The sequence below is a fragment of the Pleurodeles waltl genome, chromosome 5 (assembly GCF_031143425.1).
Source record: "Pleurodeles waltl isolate 20211129_DDA chromosome 5, aPleWal1.hap1.20221129, whole genome shotgun sequence".
NCBI lineage: Eukaryota > Metazoa > Chordata > Amphibia > Caudata > Salamandridae > Pleurodeles > Pleurodeles waltl.
The window spans coordinates 965,182,548-965,201,829 of record NC_090444.1 but is presented as its reverse complement, the minus strand read 5'-3'; the positions used below and the strand labels follow the sequence as shown (position 1 = coordinate 965,201,829).

The 19,282-nt window shown below is 44.8% G+C and overlaps 1 protein-coding gene across 2 annotated transcripts in view; it reads left to right on the top strand.

The window, feature by feature from the left end:
• NINL (ninein like) overlaps positions 1-19,282 on the top strand; it is a 464,259-nt gene that overhangs the window by 315,040 nt on the left and 129,937 nt on the right. For both annotated transcript variants that reach the window (XM_069235090.1, XM_069235091.1), the window contains one exon: positions 17,776-17,859. In XM_069235090.1, coding sequence (XP_069091191.1) covers positions 17,776-17,859 — 84 coding nt within the window. The remainder of the gene's footprint in view (positions 1-17,775; positions 17,860-19,282) is intronic.

Genomic DNA, 19,282 nt, shown 5'->3' with positions numbered 1-19,282 from the left:
ACATTCATCAAATCAGACCACTTTCACATGGTCACACTACAAGAAGTATTACCATTGCTAAAACTACACGACTACATGTCAACTTTAGACCTCAAGGACGCGTATTTCCATATACCAATACACCCATCGCACAAAAAATACCTAAGGTTTGTATTCAAAGGAATACATTACCAATTCAAGGTACTGCCTTTCGGATTAACAATCGCACCAAGAGTCTTTACCAAATGTCTAGCGGTAGTCGCTGCACACATCAGAAGGCAGCAAATACATGTGTTCCCATATCTAGACGACTGGCTAATCAAGGCCCATTCGTTAATAGAGTGCTCAAATCACACAAATCAGATCATACAAACCCTCTTCAAACTAGGGTTCACCGTCAACTTCACGAAATCCAACATTCTGCCGTGCAAGGTACAACAATACCTAGGAGCCATAATAGACACAACAAAAGGAGTAGCCACTCCAAGTCCACAAAGAATTCAAAAGTTCAACACCATCATACAACGCATGTATCCAACACAAAAGATACAAGCAAAGATGATATTACAACTCCTAGGCATGATGTCTTCATGCATAGCCATTGTCCCAAACGCAAGACTGCACATGAGGCCCTTACAACAGTGCCTAGCATCACAGTGGTCTCAAGCACAGGGTCATCTTCTAGATCTGGTGTTAATAGACCGCCAAACTTACCTCTCGCTTCTGTGGTGGAACAACATAAATTTAAACAAAGGGCGGCCTTTCCAAGACCCAGTGCCACAATACATAATAACAACAGATGCTTCCATGACAGGGTGGGGAGCACACCTCGATCAACACAGCATACAAGGACAATGGAACGTACATCAAACAAAACTGCATATAAATCACCTAGAACTTCTAGCAGTTTTTCAAGCACTAAAAGCTTTCCAACCAATAATAGTTCACAAATACATTCTCGTCAAGACAGACAACATGACAACAATGTATTATCTAAACAAGCAAGGGGGGACACACTCCACGCAGTTAAGCCTGCTAGCACAAAAAATTTGGCGTTGGGCAATTCACAACCAAATTCGCCTAATAGCACAATTTATACCAGGGATCCAAAATCAACTCGCAGACAACCTCTCTCGAGATCACCAACAGGTCCACGAATGGGAAATTCACCCCCAAATTCTGAACACCTATTTCAAACTCTGGGGAACACCTCAAATAGACTTGTTTGCGACGAAGGAGAACGCAAAATGCCAAAACTTCGCATCCAGATACCCACACAAACAGTCCCAAGGCAATGCCCTATGGATGAACTGGTCAGGGATATTTGCTTACGCTTTTCCTCCTCTCCCTCTCCTTCCTTACCTAGTAAACAAACTCAGTCAAAACAAACTCAAACTCATACTAATAGCACCAACTTGGGCAAGGCAACCCTGGTACACAACGCTGCTAGACCTATCAGTAGTACCCTACATCAAATTGCCCAACAGGCCAGATCTGTTGACACAACACAACCAAAAGATCAGACACCCAGATCCAGCATCGCTGAATCTAGCAATCTGGCTCCTGAGATCCTAGAATTCGGGCACTTACAACTTACCCAAGAATGTATGGAAGTCATAAAGCAAGCCAGAAGGCCATTCACCAGGCACTGCTATGCAAGTAAATGGAAGAGGTTTGTTTGCTACTGCCATATTAATCAAATACAACCATTACACACAACTCCAGAACATGTAGTGGGTTACTTGCTTCACTTACAAAAATCTAACCTGGCTTTCTCTTCCATTAAAATACACCTTGCAGCAATATCTGCATACCTGCAGACTACCTATTCAACTTCCCTATATAAGATACCAGTCATTAAAGCATTCATGGAGGGCCTTAGGAGAATTATACCACCAAGAACACCACCTGTTCCTTCATGGAACCTAAATGTTGTCCTAACTAGACTTATGGGTCCACCTTTTGAACCCATGCACTCCTGCGAAATACAGTTCCTAACCTGGAAGGTTGCATTTCTCATCGCCATTACTTCCCTAAGAAGAGTAAGCGAGATTCAGGCGTTTACAATACAAGAACCTTTTATACAACTACACAAGAATAAGGTCGTCCTAAGGACTAATCCTAAATTTTTGCCAAAGGTTATTTCACCGTTCCATCTAAATCAAACAGTGGAACTTCCAGTGTTCTTTCCACAGCCAGATACCGTAGCTGAAAGGGCACTACATACATTAGATGTCAAAAGAGCATTAATGTATTACATTGACAGAACAAAGAACATCAGAAAGACTAAACAACTATTTATTGCATTTCAAAAACCTCATGCAGGAAACCCAATATCAAAACAAGGTATAGCCAGATGGATAGTTAAATGCATCCAAATCTGCTACCTTAAAGCTAAACGACAGCTGCCCATTACACCAAGGGCACACTCAACCAGAAAGAAAGGTGCTACCATGGCCTTTCTAGGAAACATCCCAATGCAAGAAATATGTAAGGCAGCCACATGGTCTACGCCTCACACATTCACCAAGCACTACTGTGTAGTTGTGATATCCGCACAACAAGCCACAGTAGGTCAAGCCGTATTAAGAACATTATTTCAAACTACTTCCACTCCTACAGGCTGAGCCACCGCTTTTGGGGAGATAACTGCTTACTAGTCTATGCAAAACATGCGTATCTACAGCGACAGATGCCATTGAACTGAAAATGTCACTTACCCAGTGTACATCTGTTCGTGGCATCAGTCGCTGTAGATTCGCATGTGCCCACCCGCCTCCCCGGGAGCCTGTAGCAGTTTGGAAGTTACCTTCAACTATTTGTATATGTATCATCTCAACCTTAAATAGGTACATACTTAGTCACTCCATTGCATGGGCACTATTACTACAATTCAACTCCTACCTCACCCTCTGCGGGGAAAAACAATCGAAGATGGAGTCGACGCCCATGCGCAATGGAGACAAAAGGAGGAGTCACTCGGTCCCGTGACTCGAAAGACTTCTTCGAAGAAAAACAACTTGTAACACTCCGGCCCAACACCAGATGGCGAGCTATGCAAAACATGCGAATCTACAGCGACTGATGCCACGAACAGATGTACACTGGGTAAGTGACATTTTCATTAAGCGCTGTAGAAGTTACAGTAATAAGTATGAAATATGGGAAAGTAGATTCAAGTTTTAATTTCAGCGCTGGTGGCAAGCACATGAAAAATGAGGGTGAAAGATAATCTCTCAGTTGCCAATTGTAGCAGTGTTAAGAGGACACCACTACATGATGACGTTTTACATGCAGGATGCATATTTGCGCATTCCCTCTCTCCCAGCCCACAGGAAGTGCCTTTGTTTTGTGTGGTAACACAAAGGTTTGGAATTTCGAGTTTCCCCTTTGGCCTTGTGTCATCACCTTTGACCTTCACAACGGTCTTGGTGGTGGCAGTAATCTATCTGCACTTACAAGGATGCATGTGTTTATTTACCTAAATAAGAGGCCCCTAAATGTGCCTCTCCTAGCCCCTTCTTCCTCCCGCCCCCAGCAAGAAAGGGTGGATTGTGCTCAGCAGATGACGGTGGCACTACTGAGCAGGTTGGGTTTTGCCCCTGAACCTCCTGCTATCAAAAATCTCACCAGATCAAAGTATTCGGTTTGTGAACATAGATTAATGAATTCTTCTCTGGTGTTGCCATTTCCACCGCCAGGGAACATTTAGCAGTTGTTTTCTGCTTTCTTGTTTTTTTATATTTTTCCTTGATTTTTGAAATAATCTAAGTAAAACAAAGTATTGCACTTGAGACCAAGTATTAATTGCAATTGGAGAAATTGAGCTAAGTAAAATATCTTAAGAGTCTAGACTATAAAAATACCTTAGCTTTTGTGAGGCCCCAACCTCAACAAAACCAAAATTGTTGGTGTCCACATAGTGCGGTGCTCCCTCGGACTTACTACAGTATTTCAAGACAAAAACCTGATTTTCACTCAGTGAGTGTCCTAATGTATTAATTTTTTTTATTTCTTCAACATTAAACACAGATTTCACCTTATCACAGAGTTTGAAATGCTATGAATGGCAATAGAAAGGAAGCGTGAGCTATTTATGTGTGCATGTTGATGCTTTAAGTGCACACTGGGCACCTAAAAGTGTTGACATAGTGCATCACACAGGAGTTGTTGCCTGCTTGAATGTGTTCACTGGGTAACAGATGGTATTTATAATCCAAAGTCCACTGATTGATGCTCAACAGAAAGAACATGTGGATAGAGTGTAATTCACACTGGATAGCAGGTGCCAACTATATTTTCAACACAAAGAGAGATAGGAAGAACTCATTGAATATGTTCAGACCTCTGAAAGGTTAGCATGGAAACACAAGAGGGTGCTGGATACATTGAGGTTCCGATAGGGAGGCGTGGTGATTCCCCAAGCATTTAAAAATAGCATATAATGCTATGGAAGTTGAATTAGGAGTTACAAGGGGGGAGTAAATCGGATTGACTCCTAAACTGGACCACACAAAAAGGGAAGTGCAGACACTGTCTGAGGACCAGCAGGATCTGGGTGAGATTAAAAAACTTCTGTGGTGGTGGTACACTGCCCCTTAAGGATCAAAGGAAGAGCAGATTAAAGGGTGGTAGGGTATCATGGATAGGTGACACGATGCAAAAGAACACACATTGATGCTACTGAACAGTTGAAGGACACATTGATGGTTCTCTTTAGTAGTGGATCTAACCCATCTCTTCTGTTTTGACTACTCCTGCAGAGACCCGATGACTCAACATCAGGAATGGGTCTGGGGACCAAAGGCCAGTTGCCTCATTTATGGGATGATACCTCAAGCGCAAGACCAGACCACTGCTTGAGCCAATGTACTGTTCCAGACTGCAGGGTGAGAAGACCACTGCTGATAGATAGGTGCTTGATGCAGTAATTGGCACCCATCATTGCCTATTAGAATTTGTGAGTGTTGGACTCTGTTGTTACAATGATACAACAAAGGACCTCTGGAAAGCTTTATACAAAGTTGCAAATAAAAGGTTGAAATGTTAGAAAAGCTTTTTCCTGTCTGGTCATTTTAGATGATATTTATAAGTTTGACCTTATAATGGGTCATTGCTTGTGCTATATAGATTGGATGCCCTTATCAGTTGAAGTGACCTGTATTGTAAGTCTGGGAGTATGGGTCTTCTATCATTGCTCACAAGGTGCTAACGCAAGGACTATAACTTACCAGAACTTTTCAGGTTTGCCTGGTGATTCAGTAGAAATTGCTGTGTGTTTTTCAAGTCTGCTATGTTTTAATGTAGGCGGCATTCCCACTTTGGCAACAAGCAGACATTAAAAGGGGTGCATATTTTATCTGTGAAAGGGGTGGCTCGCTGCCGTTCTGTGATAAGGATCGCTGCTTGTAGAAGACAACACGTCAAAAAAGCTGTTTAAAAACTTGCTTTCAGACCAGTTGTGAGCCAAAGCCCAAGTATTCTTTCAATCAAAAACTGGCCGTTGCACTATTCAGCTGTAGTTGCTTTATCTCCAAGATAAACCAAGAAGGTTGTTTTGTCTCAGTAAAAGGAAACCAGTGTATCTTCTTGGAAGAATAGTCTCATAAGGGAAAAATACTTCAATAAAGGACCTTCAAGCCAAGTCACTCTTGCTGAGAGTATGTAGCTGATGCCTGTGTGTCCAGCTGTACATGTATGTGTGTGAACAGTCGGAAAACGTTGCTGTGTTTCATGTCAACAAGCAGGAAAGAGGCAATACTATGTCAGTTGTTTGGAAGACAGTAGTGCTGCATTTCTTCAACACACTGGTAGGCAACATATAATACACACTGAGTGGCAGGCCAGAGATCTGTCACAAATCAATATAAAGTGGAGCACCTTGGAGGACACTTTCTACTTCTTAGCTTATTCGTTAATGGACATTTTTGAGACTGGGCCAGTGCTGTTCTTTCCAGATTCAGATCAGGTTGAAGTTCTTTTAGACTCTTGCCTGTTGTAATAGAGACCCTATTGCCCTCTGACTAGTGTTACTTCCTGGTCTCTCTAGTGTGAAGTAGTGGATTAAAGACAAGGAGGCATGAGGGATTTTTAGCCCACTTTCTGGGTTGGGCTACTGGAATGCACACTCCTATGTAACTGTGTAAACTGTGCCGTAGTCCATCTCCCTCAGTTTTCCTCTTGAACTCCCAAGTGGGGAGGCAAACACTATAGGTACCACCTCGTGAATGTGATTTCTGCTAAACCAGATTTCTTCTGGTCTCAGAGAAGTGCAAGGGTCGAGTTAGCCATAATGTCTTGTTTTTAAGTTTCATCAACATTTTTCTGAAGGAGGACAAGTTTGAATTGGTAATGTTGAAGTTGGCAAAGAGCATTCAGCCGTATTTCATTACAAGGATGGCATGAATGCAAATGGCAGTAGTTAGCCATGTCTTCTCCTCTTTCGATGACTAGCTAATAGTGAATTATCTTTCTTTGATGGCTACTTGTCTAACCATAGTATTCGTCTTGTTAAGATTTTCCATCTCTGCATCAAAGTTGTTGTTTATTTTTGAGCAGTGTCTCAACTTTATCATTGCAGTCCTGTGAAATGGCTGTTGATTGTAGCAGTGTGGCGGGTGCAGCAGCACCTGTCGCGCATTTTTGGCAGTGAAATGTGCGGCGAGGCTGTACATGGGGGCCTCTGCACTGCCCATGCCAAGTGCATGGGCAGTGCAGGGGCCCTCAGGGCGACCGGCACCCATTCCGCCAGCCTTTCCCTGGCGGGGTAAACCGCCAGGGAAAGGCAGGTAGAACCTGGTACATTATCCGGCGGGCAGCAGTGCTTGCAGCGCTGCCCTGTCGGATATGTAACACCGCCATCACCAGGCTGCCTGGTGGCAGAAGCCTGGCAGTGGCGGAGTTACAAAAGTGACAGTTCAGCCATATTCATTATATGGCGGTCTGGACCGCCATGTTTGTAATGAGGGCCTTCGATACCTAAACTGATAAAACAGAGTACATTGCACCAAGACTTCTTTGGCCCACAGCCATCTGTTTCATAAGCGACTGTAGATTCTGAATGTCATCGTATGCACTGTAGATTCCCAGCCTACCCAGTGTTGTAAAGGAATGTGATCAGTTAAGAGCAATTTCATACTTCACCAAAGCCTCTTAGGGCAGTACAATGGCCATGCCATCCGTGCCCCCCCCCCCCCACACACATTTCTGCGTGATTTTAATGATTCTTTTGTGCAGTGCTCTACTGAGTGCCCTAAATTGGGGCATGTAATTAAGGCTTTGGACGTAAGACATTTTTTATCATAAGCATAGTTTTGTCTTGCATCCCTGACACAGTCAATTGTTTCATTCGTTTGGGGCCTTAGGTGTGCCTATGTGGTGAGGTAGGTTTATGTATGCTACAGAAGTTCCAGGTGCTTTATGATTCTGTATGCGGGCTCAGCAATGTAACTTACAATCGTCTAGCAAATTTTAAATTTGTGTTGCTAAGAATAGTACAAAACCATTAAAGACTGGAAAAAGAAAATGTTCTGTACATTAAACTGTATAAAGAGAAAAAGTAAATTTTTTAACGCAACCTTTACCTGTTTTGACAGAGATGTTTGGAGCTTACATTGGATAATAGTTTTTATGTTTTAACATGTATGTTTTTAATTCCAACAGAAAAAAAACATCTCAGTGAAACAGTTCTTAATATTTTCTTCCTTTCATTAAAGTAAAACCATTGATGTCTGTAGATATTGTTTTTCTTCACAATACGTTGCAGAGTTGACTATTCAACAGCTGCTAAATTGGGAGAAACAATAAACTTTTAAAGCTTCTGTTGTTTCTTTGGTCACCTTTCCAGGCCATTCTTAGTGAATGCAGTCATGTGAACATACTGCTCTTGTGGACAGTGTAGCAGTCTGTCTAGAACGGATGTATATGACCAACCAAAATGCCTATATTTCATCTCATTTTAGGGTACTTTCTCTAAAAACAAAAACAAAAAAAAGGTGTGTCGGGGCCTCCAGTACTGTGGGGGCATTTGGTATGGCACTGCTCTTTTTTCCTTTGTCCCCAAGGTTTCGCACTTCCCAGTGAGCTCCATTTCTACCATGCCTTCCCTTACAATTCTGTTGCTAGTATTAAAATGTTTTCCCCCCAACATTATTCAACAAAACATATCATAGAAACCAAGAGAATTCTTCATCTGGTTGTTTTCTTAATCCAAGTCCATTGGAATTGAAGATGTTAGGAGGTGCAACCATATCTCTACTGTGATTTGCAGGTCATAAGTTCAAATCGTTCAAGGTCAGCTCAGTCTTTCATCCTTCCCAGGACAGGTAACCTGTTGTTTTCATTGTTGAGAAACTTCATACCCTAGGACAAATGAAAAGCCGACATCAATGAGCACATTACTGACTAAAAATGTAATCCTATTTGTAGCTCAGTCGTCAGTAGAGGTATCCGTCTTAACCTTAGTTTCAACCAATAGAAGTGCTGTTTTATACATTGAGCACCAGTATGAAAGGCTAAATTGTCAGTGAATGGCTCTGTTGAGTGTTTGGATTGTGTTTTAAGGACGTGGGTAACGTTTTCCCTCTGTTGTACAAATTTATCAGGGTTGAATGTTTATGGAAAGGGGTTTTTAATCTGGTTAATTCAGTGGTTAAAAAAACCTGTCCAGTCCTCGCTAATCATGGCAAATTTGAATGACATGCCTAGCAATTTGTTGTAGCAGTGGGTCATGGTACTAAGGGAATAACCAGATCCTAAAGATCTGGAAATTAAGAAGAACTCCAGTGAATGAAGATTGTTGTGTAGACGTGATGCTGTTTTCTAAGTATGAGTAGATGCAAGGTCGGAGAAGAAATTCTCTGTTTGCACAGTGATTATACTAGATGGTGGATTGTCTCCCCATCTATACTATTCATCCTTTCAGTTGTTCCTCTTTTCTGCTTTACGTTTTTTACCTACGTTTAGTGCCATATACCGTAATGCATTCTATCTTAGACGTATTTTCCCAATTTGTGCATGTAGGAAGTTGGCTCTGTATGTGCTATTTCAAAGTAAGGAATAGCATGCACAGAGTCCAAGGGTTCCCCTTAGAGGTAAAATAGTGGTAAAAATAGATAATACTAATGCTCTATTTTGTGGTAGTGTGGTCGAGCAGTAGGCTTATCCAAGGAGTAGTGTTAAGCATTTGTTGTACATACACATAGACAATAAATGAGGTACACACACTCAGAGACAAATCCAGCCAATAGGTTTTTATATAGAAAAATATCTTTTCTTAGTTTATTTTAAGAACCACAGGTTCAAATTCTACATGTAATAGCTCATTTGAAAGGTATTGCAGGTAAGTACTTTAGGAACTTTAAATCATAAAAATTGCATGTATACTTTTCAAGTTATTCACAAATAGCTGTTTTAAAAGTGGACACTTAGTGCAATTTTCACAGTTCCTAGGGGAGGTAAGTATTTGTTAGTTTTACCAGGTAAGTAAGACACTTACAGGGTTCAGTTCTTGGTCCAAGGTAGCCCACCGTTGGGGGTTCAGAGCAACCCCAAAGTCACCACACCAGCAGCTCAGGGCCGGTCAGGTGCAGAGTTCAAAGTGGTGCCCAAAACACATAGGCTAGAATGGAGAGAAGGGGGTGCCCCGGTTCCGGTCTGCTTGCAGGTAAGTACCCGCGTCTTCGGAGGGCAGACCAGAGGGGTTTTGTAGGGCACCGGGGGGGACACAAGCCCACACAGAAATTTCACCCTCAGCGGCGCGGGGGCGGCCGGGTGCAGTGTAGAAACAGGCGTCGGGTTCGCAATGTTAGTCTATGAGAGATCTCGGGATCTCTTCAGCGCTGCAGGCAGGCAAGGGGGGGATTCCTCGGGGAAACCTCCACTTGGGCAAGGGAGAGGGACTCCTGGGGGTCACTTCTCCAGTGAAAGTCCGGTCCTTCAGGTCCTGGGGGCTGCGGGTGCAGGGTCTCTCCCAGGCGTCGGGACTTTAGGTTCAAAGAGTCGCGGTCAGGGGAAGCCTCGGGATTCCCTCTGCAGGCGGCGCTGTGGGGGCTCAGGGGGGACAGGTTTTGGTACTCACAGTATCAGAGTAGTCCTGGGGTCCCTCCTGAGGTGTCGGATCTCCACCAGCCGAGTCGGGGTCGCCGGGTGCAGTGTTGCAAGTCTCACGCTTCTTGCGGGGAGCTTGCAGGGTTCTTTAAAGCTGCTGGAAACAAAGTTGCAGCTTTTCTTGGAGCAGGTCCGCTGTCCTCGGGAGTTTCTTGTCTTTTCGAAGCAGGGGCAGTCCTCAGAGGATGTCGAGGTCGCTGGTCCCTTTGGAAGGCGTCGCTGGAGCAGGATCTTTGGAAGGCAGGAGACAGGCCGGTGAGTTTCTGGAGCCAAGGCAGTTGTCGTCTTCTGGTCTTCCGCTGCAGGGGTTTTCAGCTGGGCAGTCCTTCTTCTTGTAGTTGCAGGAATCTAATTTTCTAGAGTTCAGGGTAGCCCTTAAATACTAAATTTAAGGGCGTGTTTAGGTCTGGGGGGTTAGTAGCCAATGGCTACTATCCCTGAGGGTGGGTACACCCTTTTTGTGCCTCCTCCCAAGGGGAGGGGGTCACAATCCTAACCCTATTGGGGGAATCCTCCATCTGCAAGATGGAGGATTTCTAAAAGTTAGAGTCACTTCAGCTCAGGACACCTTAGGGGCTGTCCTGACTGGCCAGTGACTCCTCCTTGTTATTCTCATTATTTTCTCCGGCCTTGCCGCCAAAAGTGGGGCCTGGCCGGAGGGGGCGGGCAACTCCACTAGCTGGAGTGTCCTGCTGGGTTGGCACAAAGGAGGTGAGCCTTTGAGGCTCACCGCCAGGTGTGACAATTCCTGCCTGGGGGAGGTGTTAGCATCTCCACCCAGTGCAGGCTTTGTTACTGGCCTCAGAGTGACAAAGGCACTCTCCCCATGGGGCCAGCAACATGTCTCGGTTTGTGGCAGGCTGCTAAAACTAGTCAGCCTACACAGATAGTCGGTTAAGTTTCAGGGGGCACCTCTAAGGTGCCCTCTGTGGTGTATTTTACAATAAAATGTACACTGGCATCAGTGTGCATTTATTGTGCTGAGAAGTTTGATACCAAACTTCCCAGTTTTCAGTGTAGCCATTATGGTGCTGTGGAGTTCGTGTAAAACAGACTCCCAGACCATATACTCTTATGGCTACCCTGCACTTACAATGTCTAAGGTTTTGCTTAGACACTGTAGGGGCACAGTGCTCATGCACTGGTACCCTCACCTATGGTATAGTGCACCCTGCCTTAGGGCTGTAAGGCCTGCTAGAGGGGTGTCTTACCTATACTGTATAGGCAGTGAGAGGCTGGCATGGCACCCTGAGGGGAGTGCCATGTCGACTTACTCATTTTGTTCTCACCAGCACACACAGGCTTGTAAGCAGTGTGTCTGTGCTGAGTGAGGGGTCTCTAGGGTGGCATAATGCATGCTACAGCCCTTAGAGACCTTCCCTGGCATCAGGGCCCTTGGTACCAGAGGTACCAGTTACAAGGGACTTATCTGGATGCCAGGGTGTGCCAATTGTGGAAACAATGGTACATTTTAGGTGAAAGAACACTGGTGCTGGGGCCTGGTTAGCAGGGTCCCAGCACGCTTCTCAGTCAAGTCAGCATCAGTATCAGGCAAAAAGTGGGGGGTAACTGCAACAGGGAGCCATTTCTTTACACAAGCCCCCCCCAGCCCACAGGCCAGGAGACTCAGCCAACGCTGGAAGAGTCTTCCTAGTCTGTCAGGCGAGGAAGAGTAGAGGAAATGGCTGGTTTGTTGCAGGGCCTACTCTGCCTTACATCCTCCTATTCAGGTCATTCCCTCTGGGGAACTGACCCACTTCCACAGTGATAGGACCTAGTCTGAACTGCCTCTTGTCTGTGCTTTTTATGTCTTCACCCATTCTCTCTATTTTGAGGTCAGAGGTATCCACCTCTGCTAATCTTATCTTAGCCAGGGTCACCCCTAGCTTACCCAAAGAGGTTACCCAGAGCTGGAGTAACCCCACCATGACCAACAGGGTCAGGGGGCCTAACTTGTTATTTGGCATGGGGTCAGACCACCATGCCAAGGATAGTGCAGCCATAAAGGCTAACACCCAGCAGAGGCCACTGACAGCTGTCAGTGCCCAGAACCACACCTTTAGCTCTTCACCTACAAGGGAAGGGGCTAAGTTACAGGCTTCTTTGGGTTCATGGTGCCTGTCTGCTGTATTAGAGTGGGGGGTTACCACATCTTGTAGTAAACACCCTTCTTCCACTCTTTCTTCTGTTAGCTGAGGAGCCACCCACTCAGGCTTAACAGTTGCCTGACTAGCCAGGACTTCTTGTGGGTCAGGTTGGACTTTATCAGAGCCATTTTTGGAGTTCTCCCCTACTGGAGCAGAATCTCCTTGGCTTGCTGGAACCTTGGCTAAAGGTTGTCCACCTTTCCTACTCTGTTTCCTTTTCTTTTTCCTCTGGGGCCTACTTGCATTTACTGCAGAGGCAGGCACTCCAGAATCCTTGGGAGAGGACTGGCCCTGGACCAGTTCTTCTCTTAGGCTCTGACTAACCTCTGGGTAGTCATTTCCAAGGAGACAATCAAGGGGGAGGTCTGTACTGACTACCACCCTTCTCCAGCTAAAAGTTCCACCCACTTCTATGGGCACAAGAGCCACAGGCCTATTAGTGACCCTGTCTGGGCTAACTCTTACTCTGGCCATCTCACCTGGGATGTACTGGTTTGAGAGCACCAGCCTGTCATGCACAATAGTGTGACTGGCACAAGTGTCTCTCAGGGCAGTGGCTGGGATTCCATTCACCTGTAGGTGGTGGAAGTGTCTACTTCCCTCTGGAATCTCCAACTCACCTGTTGGGCCCATTTTCCAGTTGAAAGCTATGAAGACCTCCTCATCTGAGGAGTCATCTCCAATGGCTACACTGGTTACCCCTGGAATTTTGTTCTGGGGTTTGTTTTTGGGACAAGAAGTGTCCTTGGTGTGGTGCCCAGACTGTTTACAGTTGTGGCACCATGCCTTAGTGGCATCCCAGTTCTTACCCTGGTACCCACCTTTGTTTTGGGTTGTGTCTTGGGGCCCACCCACCTGTTCTGGTTTTTGGGGGCCTACAGAGGACTCTTTTTCTTTGTTTCTAGTGTCACCCACTTTCTCCTGGGGAGTTTTTGTAACCCCTTTCTTTTGGTCACCCCCAGTGGAAGTTTTGGTTACCCTAGTCTTGACCCAGTGGTCTGCCTTCTTTCCCAATTCTTGGGGAGAAATTGGACCTAGGTCTACCAGATACTGATGCAACTTTTCATTGAAGCAGTTACTTAAAATGTGTTCTTTCATAAACAAATTATAAAGCCCAACATAGTCACACACTTCATTTCCAGTTAACCAACCATCTAGTGTTTTTACTGAGTAGTCTACAAAATCAACCCAGGTCTGGCTCGAGGATTTTTGAGCCCCCCTGAATCTAATTCTATACTCCTCAGTGGAGAATCCAAAGCCCTCAATCAGGGTACCCTTCATGAGGTCATAAGATTCTGCATCTTTTCCAGAGAGTGTGAGGAGTCTATCCCTACACTTTCCAGTGAACATTTCCCAAAGGAGAGCACCCCAGTGAGATCTGTTTACTTTTCTGGTTACACAAGCCCTCTCAAAAGCTGTGAACCATTTGGTGATGTCATCACCATCTTCATATTTTGTTACAATCCCTTTGGGGATTTTTAGGATGTCAGGAGAATCTCTGACCCTATTTAAGTTGCTGCCACCATCGATGGGACCTAGGCCCATCTCTTTTCTTTCCCTTTCTATGGCTAGGAGCTGCTTTTCCAAAGCCAATCTTTTGACCATCCTGGCTAACAGGGGGTCATCTTCACTGGAGTTATCCTCAGTGATTTCAGAGGTGTTGGTCTCTCCTGTGAGGGAACCAGCATCTCTGACTATTATTTTTGGAGTTAGGGTTTGAGGGACCCTGTTCTCCCTAGATAGGACTGGTAGGGGGGAATTGTCCTCCAAGTCACTATCCTCTTCCTCTGAGTTGCCACCCTCAGAGGGGTTGGCCTTTTCAAACTCTGCCAAAAGCTCCTGGAGCTGTATTTTGGTAGGTTTGGGGCCCATTGTTATTTTCTTTATTTTACAGAGTGACCTTAGCTCCCTCATCTTAAGATGGAGGTAAGGTGTGGTGTCGAGTTCCACCACAGTCACATCTGTGCTAGACATTTTGCTTCTAAAAGTTGGAATACTTTTTAAGAATCTACAACTGGTTCTAGAATCTAATTCAAACTTTTACAAACTTTTAAACTCTAAAAGAAATGCTAAACAGGATCTAACACAAGGCCCTAGCAGGTCTTTTAAGAATTTAGAAAACTTTTCAAATTGCAAAAATCAATTTCTAATGACAATTTTGGAATTTGTCGTGTGATCAGGTATTGGCTGAGTAGTCCAGCAAATGCAAAGTCTTGTACCCCACCGCTGATCCACCAATGTAGGAAGTTGGCTCTGTATGTGCTATTTCAAAGTAAGGAATAGCATGCACAGAGTCCAAGGGTTCCCCTTAGAGGTAAAATAGTGGTAAAAATAGATAATACTAATGCTCTATTTTGTGGTAGTGTGGTCGAGCAGTAGGCTTATCCAAGGAGTAGTGTTAAGCATTTGTTGTACATACACATAGACAATAAATGAGGTACACACACTCAGAGACAAATCCAGCCAATAGGTTTTTATATAGAAAAATATCTTTTCTTAGTTTATTTTAAGAACCACAGGTTCAAATTCTACATGTAATAGCTCATTTGAAAGGTATTGCAGGTAAGTACTTTAGGAACTTTAAATCATAAAAATTGCATGTATACTTTTCAAGTTATTCACAAATAGCTGTTTTAAAAGTGGACACTTAGTGCAATTTTCACAGTTCCTAGGGGAGGTAAGTATTTGTTAGTTTTACCAGGTAAGTAAGACACTTACAGGGTTCAGTTCTTGGTCCAAGGTAGCCCACCGTTGGGGGTTCAGAGCAACCCCAAAGTCACCACACCAGCAGCTCAGGGCCGGTCAGGTGCAGAGTTCAAAGTGGTGCCCAAAACACATAGGCTAGAATGGAGAGAAGGGGGTGCCCCGGTTCCGGTCTGCTTGCAGGTAAGTACCCGCGTCTTCGGAGGGCAGACCAGAGGGGTTTTGTAGGGCACCGGGGGGGACACAAGCCCACACAGAAATTTCACCCTCAGCGGCGCGGGGGCGGCCGGGTGCAGTGTAGAAACAGGCGTCGGGTTCGCAATGTTAGTCTATGAGAGATCTCGGGATCTCTTCAGCGCTGCAGGCAGGCAAGGGGGGGATTCCTCGGGGAAACCTCCACTTGGGCAAGGGAGAGGGACTCCTGGGGGTCACTTCTCCAGTGAAAGTCCGGTCCTTCAGGTCCTGGGGGCTGCGGGTGCAGGGTCTCTCCCAGGCGTCGGGACTTTAGGTTCAAAGAGTCGCGGTCAGGGGAAGCCTCGGGATTCCCTCTGCAGGCGGCGCTGTGGGGGCTCAGGGGGGACAGGTTTTGGTACTCACAGTATCAGAGTAGTCCTGGGGTCCCTCCTGAGGTGTCGGATCTCCACCAGCCGAGTCGGGGTCGCCGGGTGCAGTGTTGCAAGTCTCACGCTTCTTGCGGGGAGCTTGCAGGGTTCTTTAAAGCTGCTGGAAACAAAGTTGCAGCTTTTCTTGGAGCAGGTCCGCTGTCCTCGGGAGTTTCTTGTCTTTTCGAAGCAGGGGCAGTCCTCAGAGGATGTCGAGGTCGCTGGTCCCTTTGGAAGGCGTCGCTGGAGCAGGATCTTTGGAAGGCAGGAGACAGGCCGGTGAGTTTCTGGAGCCAAGGCAGTTGTCGTCTTCTGGTCTTCCGCTGCAGGGGTTTTCAGCTGGGCAGTCCTTCTTCTTGTAGTTGCAGGAATCTAATTTTCTAGGGTTCAGGGTAGCCCTTAAATACTAAATTTAAGGGCGTGTTTAGGTCTGGGGGGTTAGTAGCCAATGGCTACTATCCCTGAGGGTGGGTACACCCTTTTTGTGCCTCCTCCCAAGGGGAGGGGGTCACAATCCTAACCCTATTGGGGGAATCCTCCATCTGCAAGATGGAGGATTTCTAAAAGTTAGAGTCACTTCAGCTCAGGACACCTTAGGGGCTGTCCTGACTGGCCAGTGACTCCTCCTTGTTATTCTCATTATTTTCTCCGGCCTTGCCGCCAAAAGTGGGGCCTGGCCGGAGGGGGCGGGCAACTCCACTAGCTGGAGTGTCCTGCTGGGTTGGCACAAAGGAGGTGAGCCTTTGAGGCTCACCGCCAGGTGTGACAATTCCTGCCTGGGGGAGGTGTTAGCATCTCCACCCAGTGCAGGCTTTGTTACTGGCCTCAGAGTGACAAAGGCACTCTCCCCATGGGGCCAGCAACATGTCTCGGTTTGTGGCAGGCTGCTAAAACTAGTCAGCCTACACAGATAGTCGGTTAAGTTTCAGGGGGCACCTCTAAGGTGCCCTCTGTGGTGTATTTTACAATAAAATGTACACTGGCATCAGTGTGCATTTATTGTGCTGAGAAGTTTGATACCAAACTTCCCAGTTTTCAGTGTAGCCATTATGGTGCTGTGGAGTTCGTGTAAAACAGACTCCCAGACCATATACTCTTATGGCTACCCTGCACTTACAATGTCTAAGGTTTTGCTTAGACACTGTAGGGGCACAGTGCTCATGCACTGGTACCCTCACCTATGGTATAGTGCACCCTGCCTTAGGGCTGTAAGGCCTGCTAGAGGGGTGTCTTACCTATACTGTATAGGCAGTGAGAGGCTGGCATGGCACCCTGAGGGGAGTGCCATGTCGACTTACTCATTTTGTTCTCACCAGCACACACAGGCTTGTAAGCAGTGTGTCTGTGCTGAGTGAGGGGTCTCTAGGGTGGCATAATGCATGCTACAGCCCTTAGAGACCTTCCCTGGCATCAGGGCCCTTGGTACCAGAGGTACCAGTTACAAGGGACTTATCTGGATGCCAGGGTGTGCCAATTGTGGAAACAATGGTACATTTTAGGTGAAAGAACACTGGTGCTGGGGCCTGGTTAGCAGGGTCCCAGCACGCTTCTCAGTCAAGTCAGCATCAGTATCAGGCAAAAAGTGGGGGGTAACTGCAACAGGGAGCCATTTCTTTACAGTGCAAATTAAACATTTTAACTTAGCTAGCCAGATTGGAATTTATGTGATTTGGACATATCGTTGTATCCCCATATGCATGTTTATTGAAACATAAAAGATGTGAATGGGGAAGCAGTATAAAACAAATTAATATTATTATTGTGAAAATCAAAGCAGTAAATCTGTGTTGGTAAAATTCTGAATTGTCATTGCTTTTAAATGAAGAGCCATCATCGGAGATGACCTCGTCCAACCTAGTACACATTCTTGGTCTACAGTTTGGTATATTTGTATGAAAATCATGATAATAACAATTTACATTCTTGAGGGGAAACAAAACCCCTCTTTTCATATATTGGCCAGAGCTAAGCTATCTATGTACATTGATGTCCACCATAGGTCCTGGAGTGCAGAGCTTGCTATATTTTCATTTGTTAGATGTACATTTATCTTATGTTGCTAACAACAAAACTAAAAATCTTGCAAAGATCGGGCCCTTGACGTTCCTGATTTAAATAATTATAAGTTTATTGCAAAAAAGAAAACATCTGAAAAAAAGTGAGTTTTACACATTTGTAATTCCATTTCTTTGAAATTGAGCCCGACAATAAGAAATTATAATTTTTATGTAAAACAGGTTGCAAACCTGACTTTTCAGCATCAGCTGCTTCAACAGGAGAAAGAAGAAACACTAAAAGAAGCAGACGAAAGTAAGAAGCAGGTGAGGAAAAAATGCATCGTTGATATGTAATGAAATAAATGTGTAGTGTAAAGATTTGTGGTCACCGACTCTTTAATGCTGTCTTAATACAAGTGACAGCTTTTGAAACCCACTCATCTTTCAATTACCTTGCAAAATTGAACATATTAGCATCTTGAATTGTGCTATTGAGGTGTATGATTTGGTTACTGGTGACATGTCGTTCGTATTGAAGAAATAAAACCCACAAGTACAATGGAGAGAAAGAGCACCTTGATTGTCTCACGAAATGACTGTACATACATACATAGTAAGCACTACTTTGCCATCATAAAATGTAGCTCAGAATGTTCCAAAACTTGAAAGAGAGGTTTGCTTTGTTTTTCCATCTGCTTACAATAGTGTTGCTTTTTTTCTGTGGCCTGGCAATCTGTCCTTGAAGTAATATCCAAATATGTGTGTGGCACCGGCCTGCTGGTAACCAGTATTTGACATTTTGAGAGCAGGGACACCATGATGCTGCACACTACTTCTGTTACAAATGTGTGTCAATGGCAGCATTCCTACTAGTTTTCTTCTCTGGATAGCATAACATCACCCTCGTCCTCAGCTTCTGTTCCTTGGGCTGGAGTACTGTTGTGTGACATGAGATTCTGACGATCTTGTGTGACGTGGTGGAATGAACCGGAAGTCTGGAGTTTTTGACTGGGAGATGCTTAGTTCATCATCTGTGTTTAGATATGGGCCTGCTTCAGCCAACTACATACTTGCACTCAGCATCACTGCTGCGTAGTTCGAGGTAGATTCTCTTGTGGTTCAGCCCACAGAGATCAATATATTTTTTAAACATTTTCATCTTTGACCTTATCTTTGTTTCTGTGGTACTGCATGTTGTGTACATCATAGTGGGGAAAAAAAGGACTTGCATGATTCAGTGTTCTTCTCAAGCTTTTTCTACTAATTCTACTTTTTCTAATAATGCATCATTCCTCTTAGAATTGGAATGTTCTCATTAGCCATCTAAGTCCACCCCAGCTTTAATAGATCGAATATGATACCAATGCGTTGGATAGGAGAACATCTACATAGCAACCAGACTCTTTCTCCTACAAGTGGCCAAAATATAAAATTGTGAATTAAGAGGTTAGTCTTTCAGCATTCAAGATCCTCAATCCTGAAGATATGCAAACATATGACTCTTCAGAAGAAGTCCACACTGAAGAAAATTGATGCTTAAGGTTTCAAAATGTTGCGATCCCACAATATTGGTTTACAATTCATATAGGGTAGTAGCATGCCTGTCCTTTTTAAAATATTGTTTTGAAACTTATATGATTGCTCTGCCTGTGTAACAATTGTAATTTAGTTTAGGGACCTGTGCTGCCATTTGTCCTTTTGGAAAGCAAAAAGGAAGAGGATTGCACTTATGACTTACGTTAGAGTC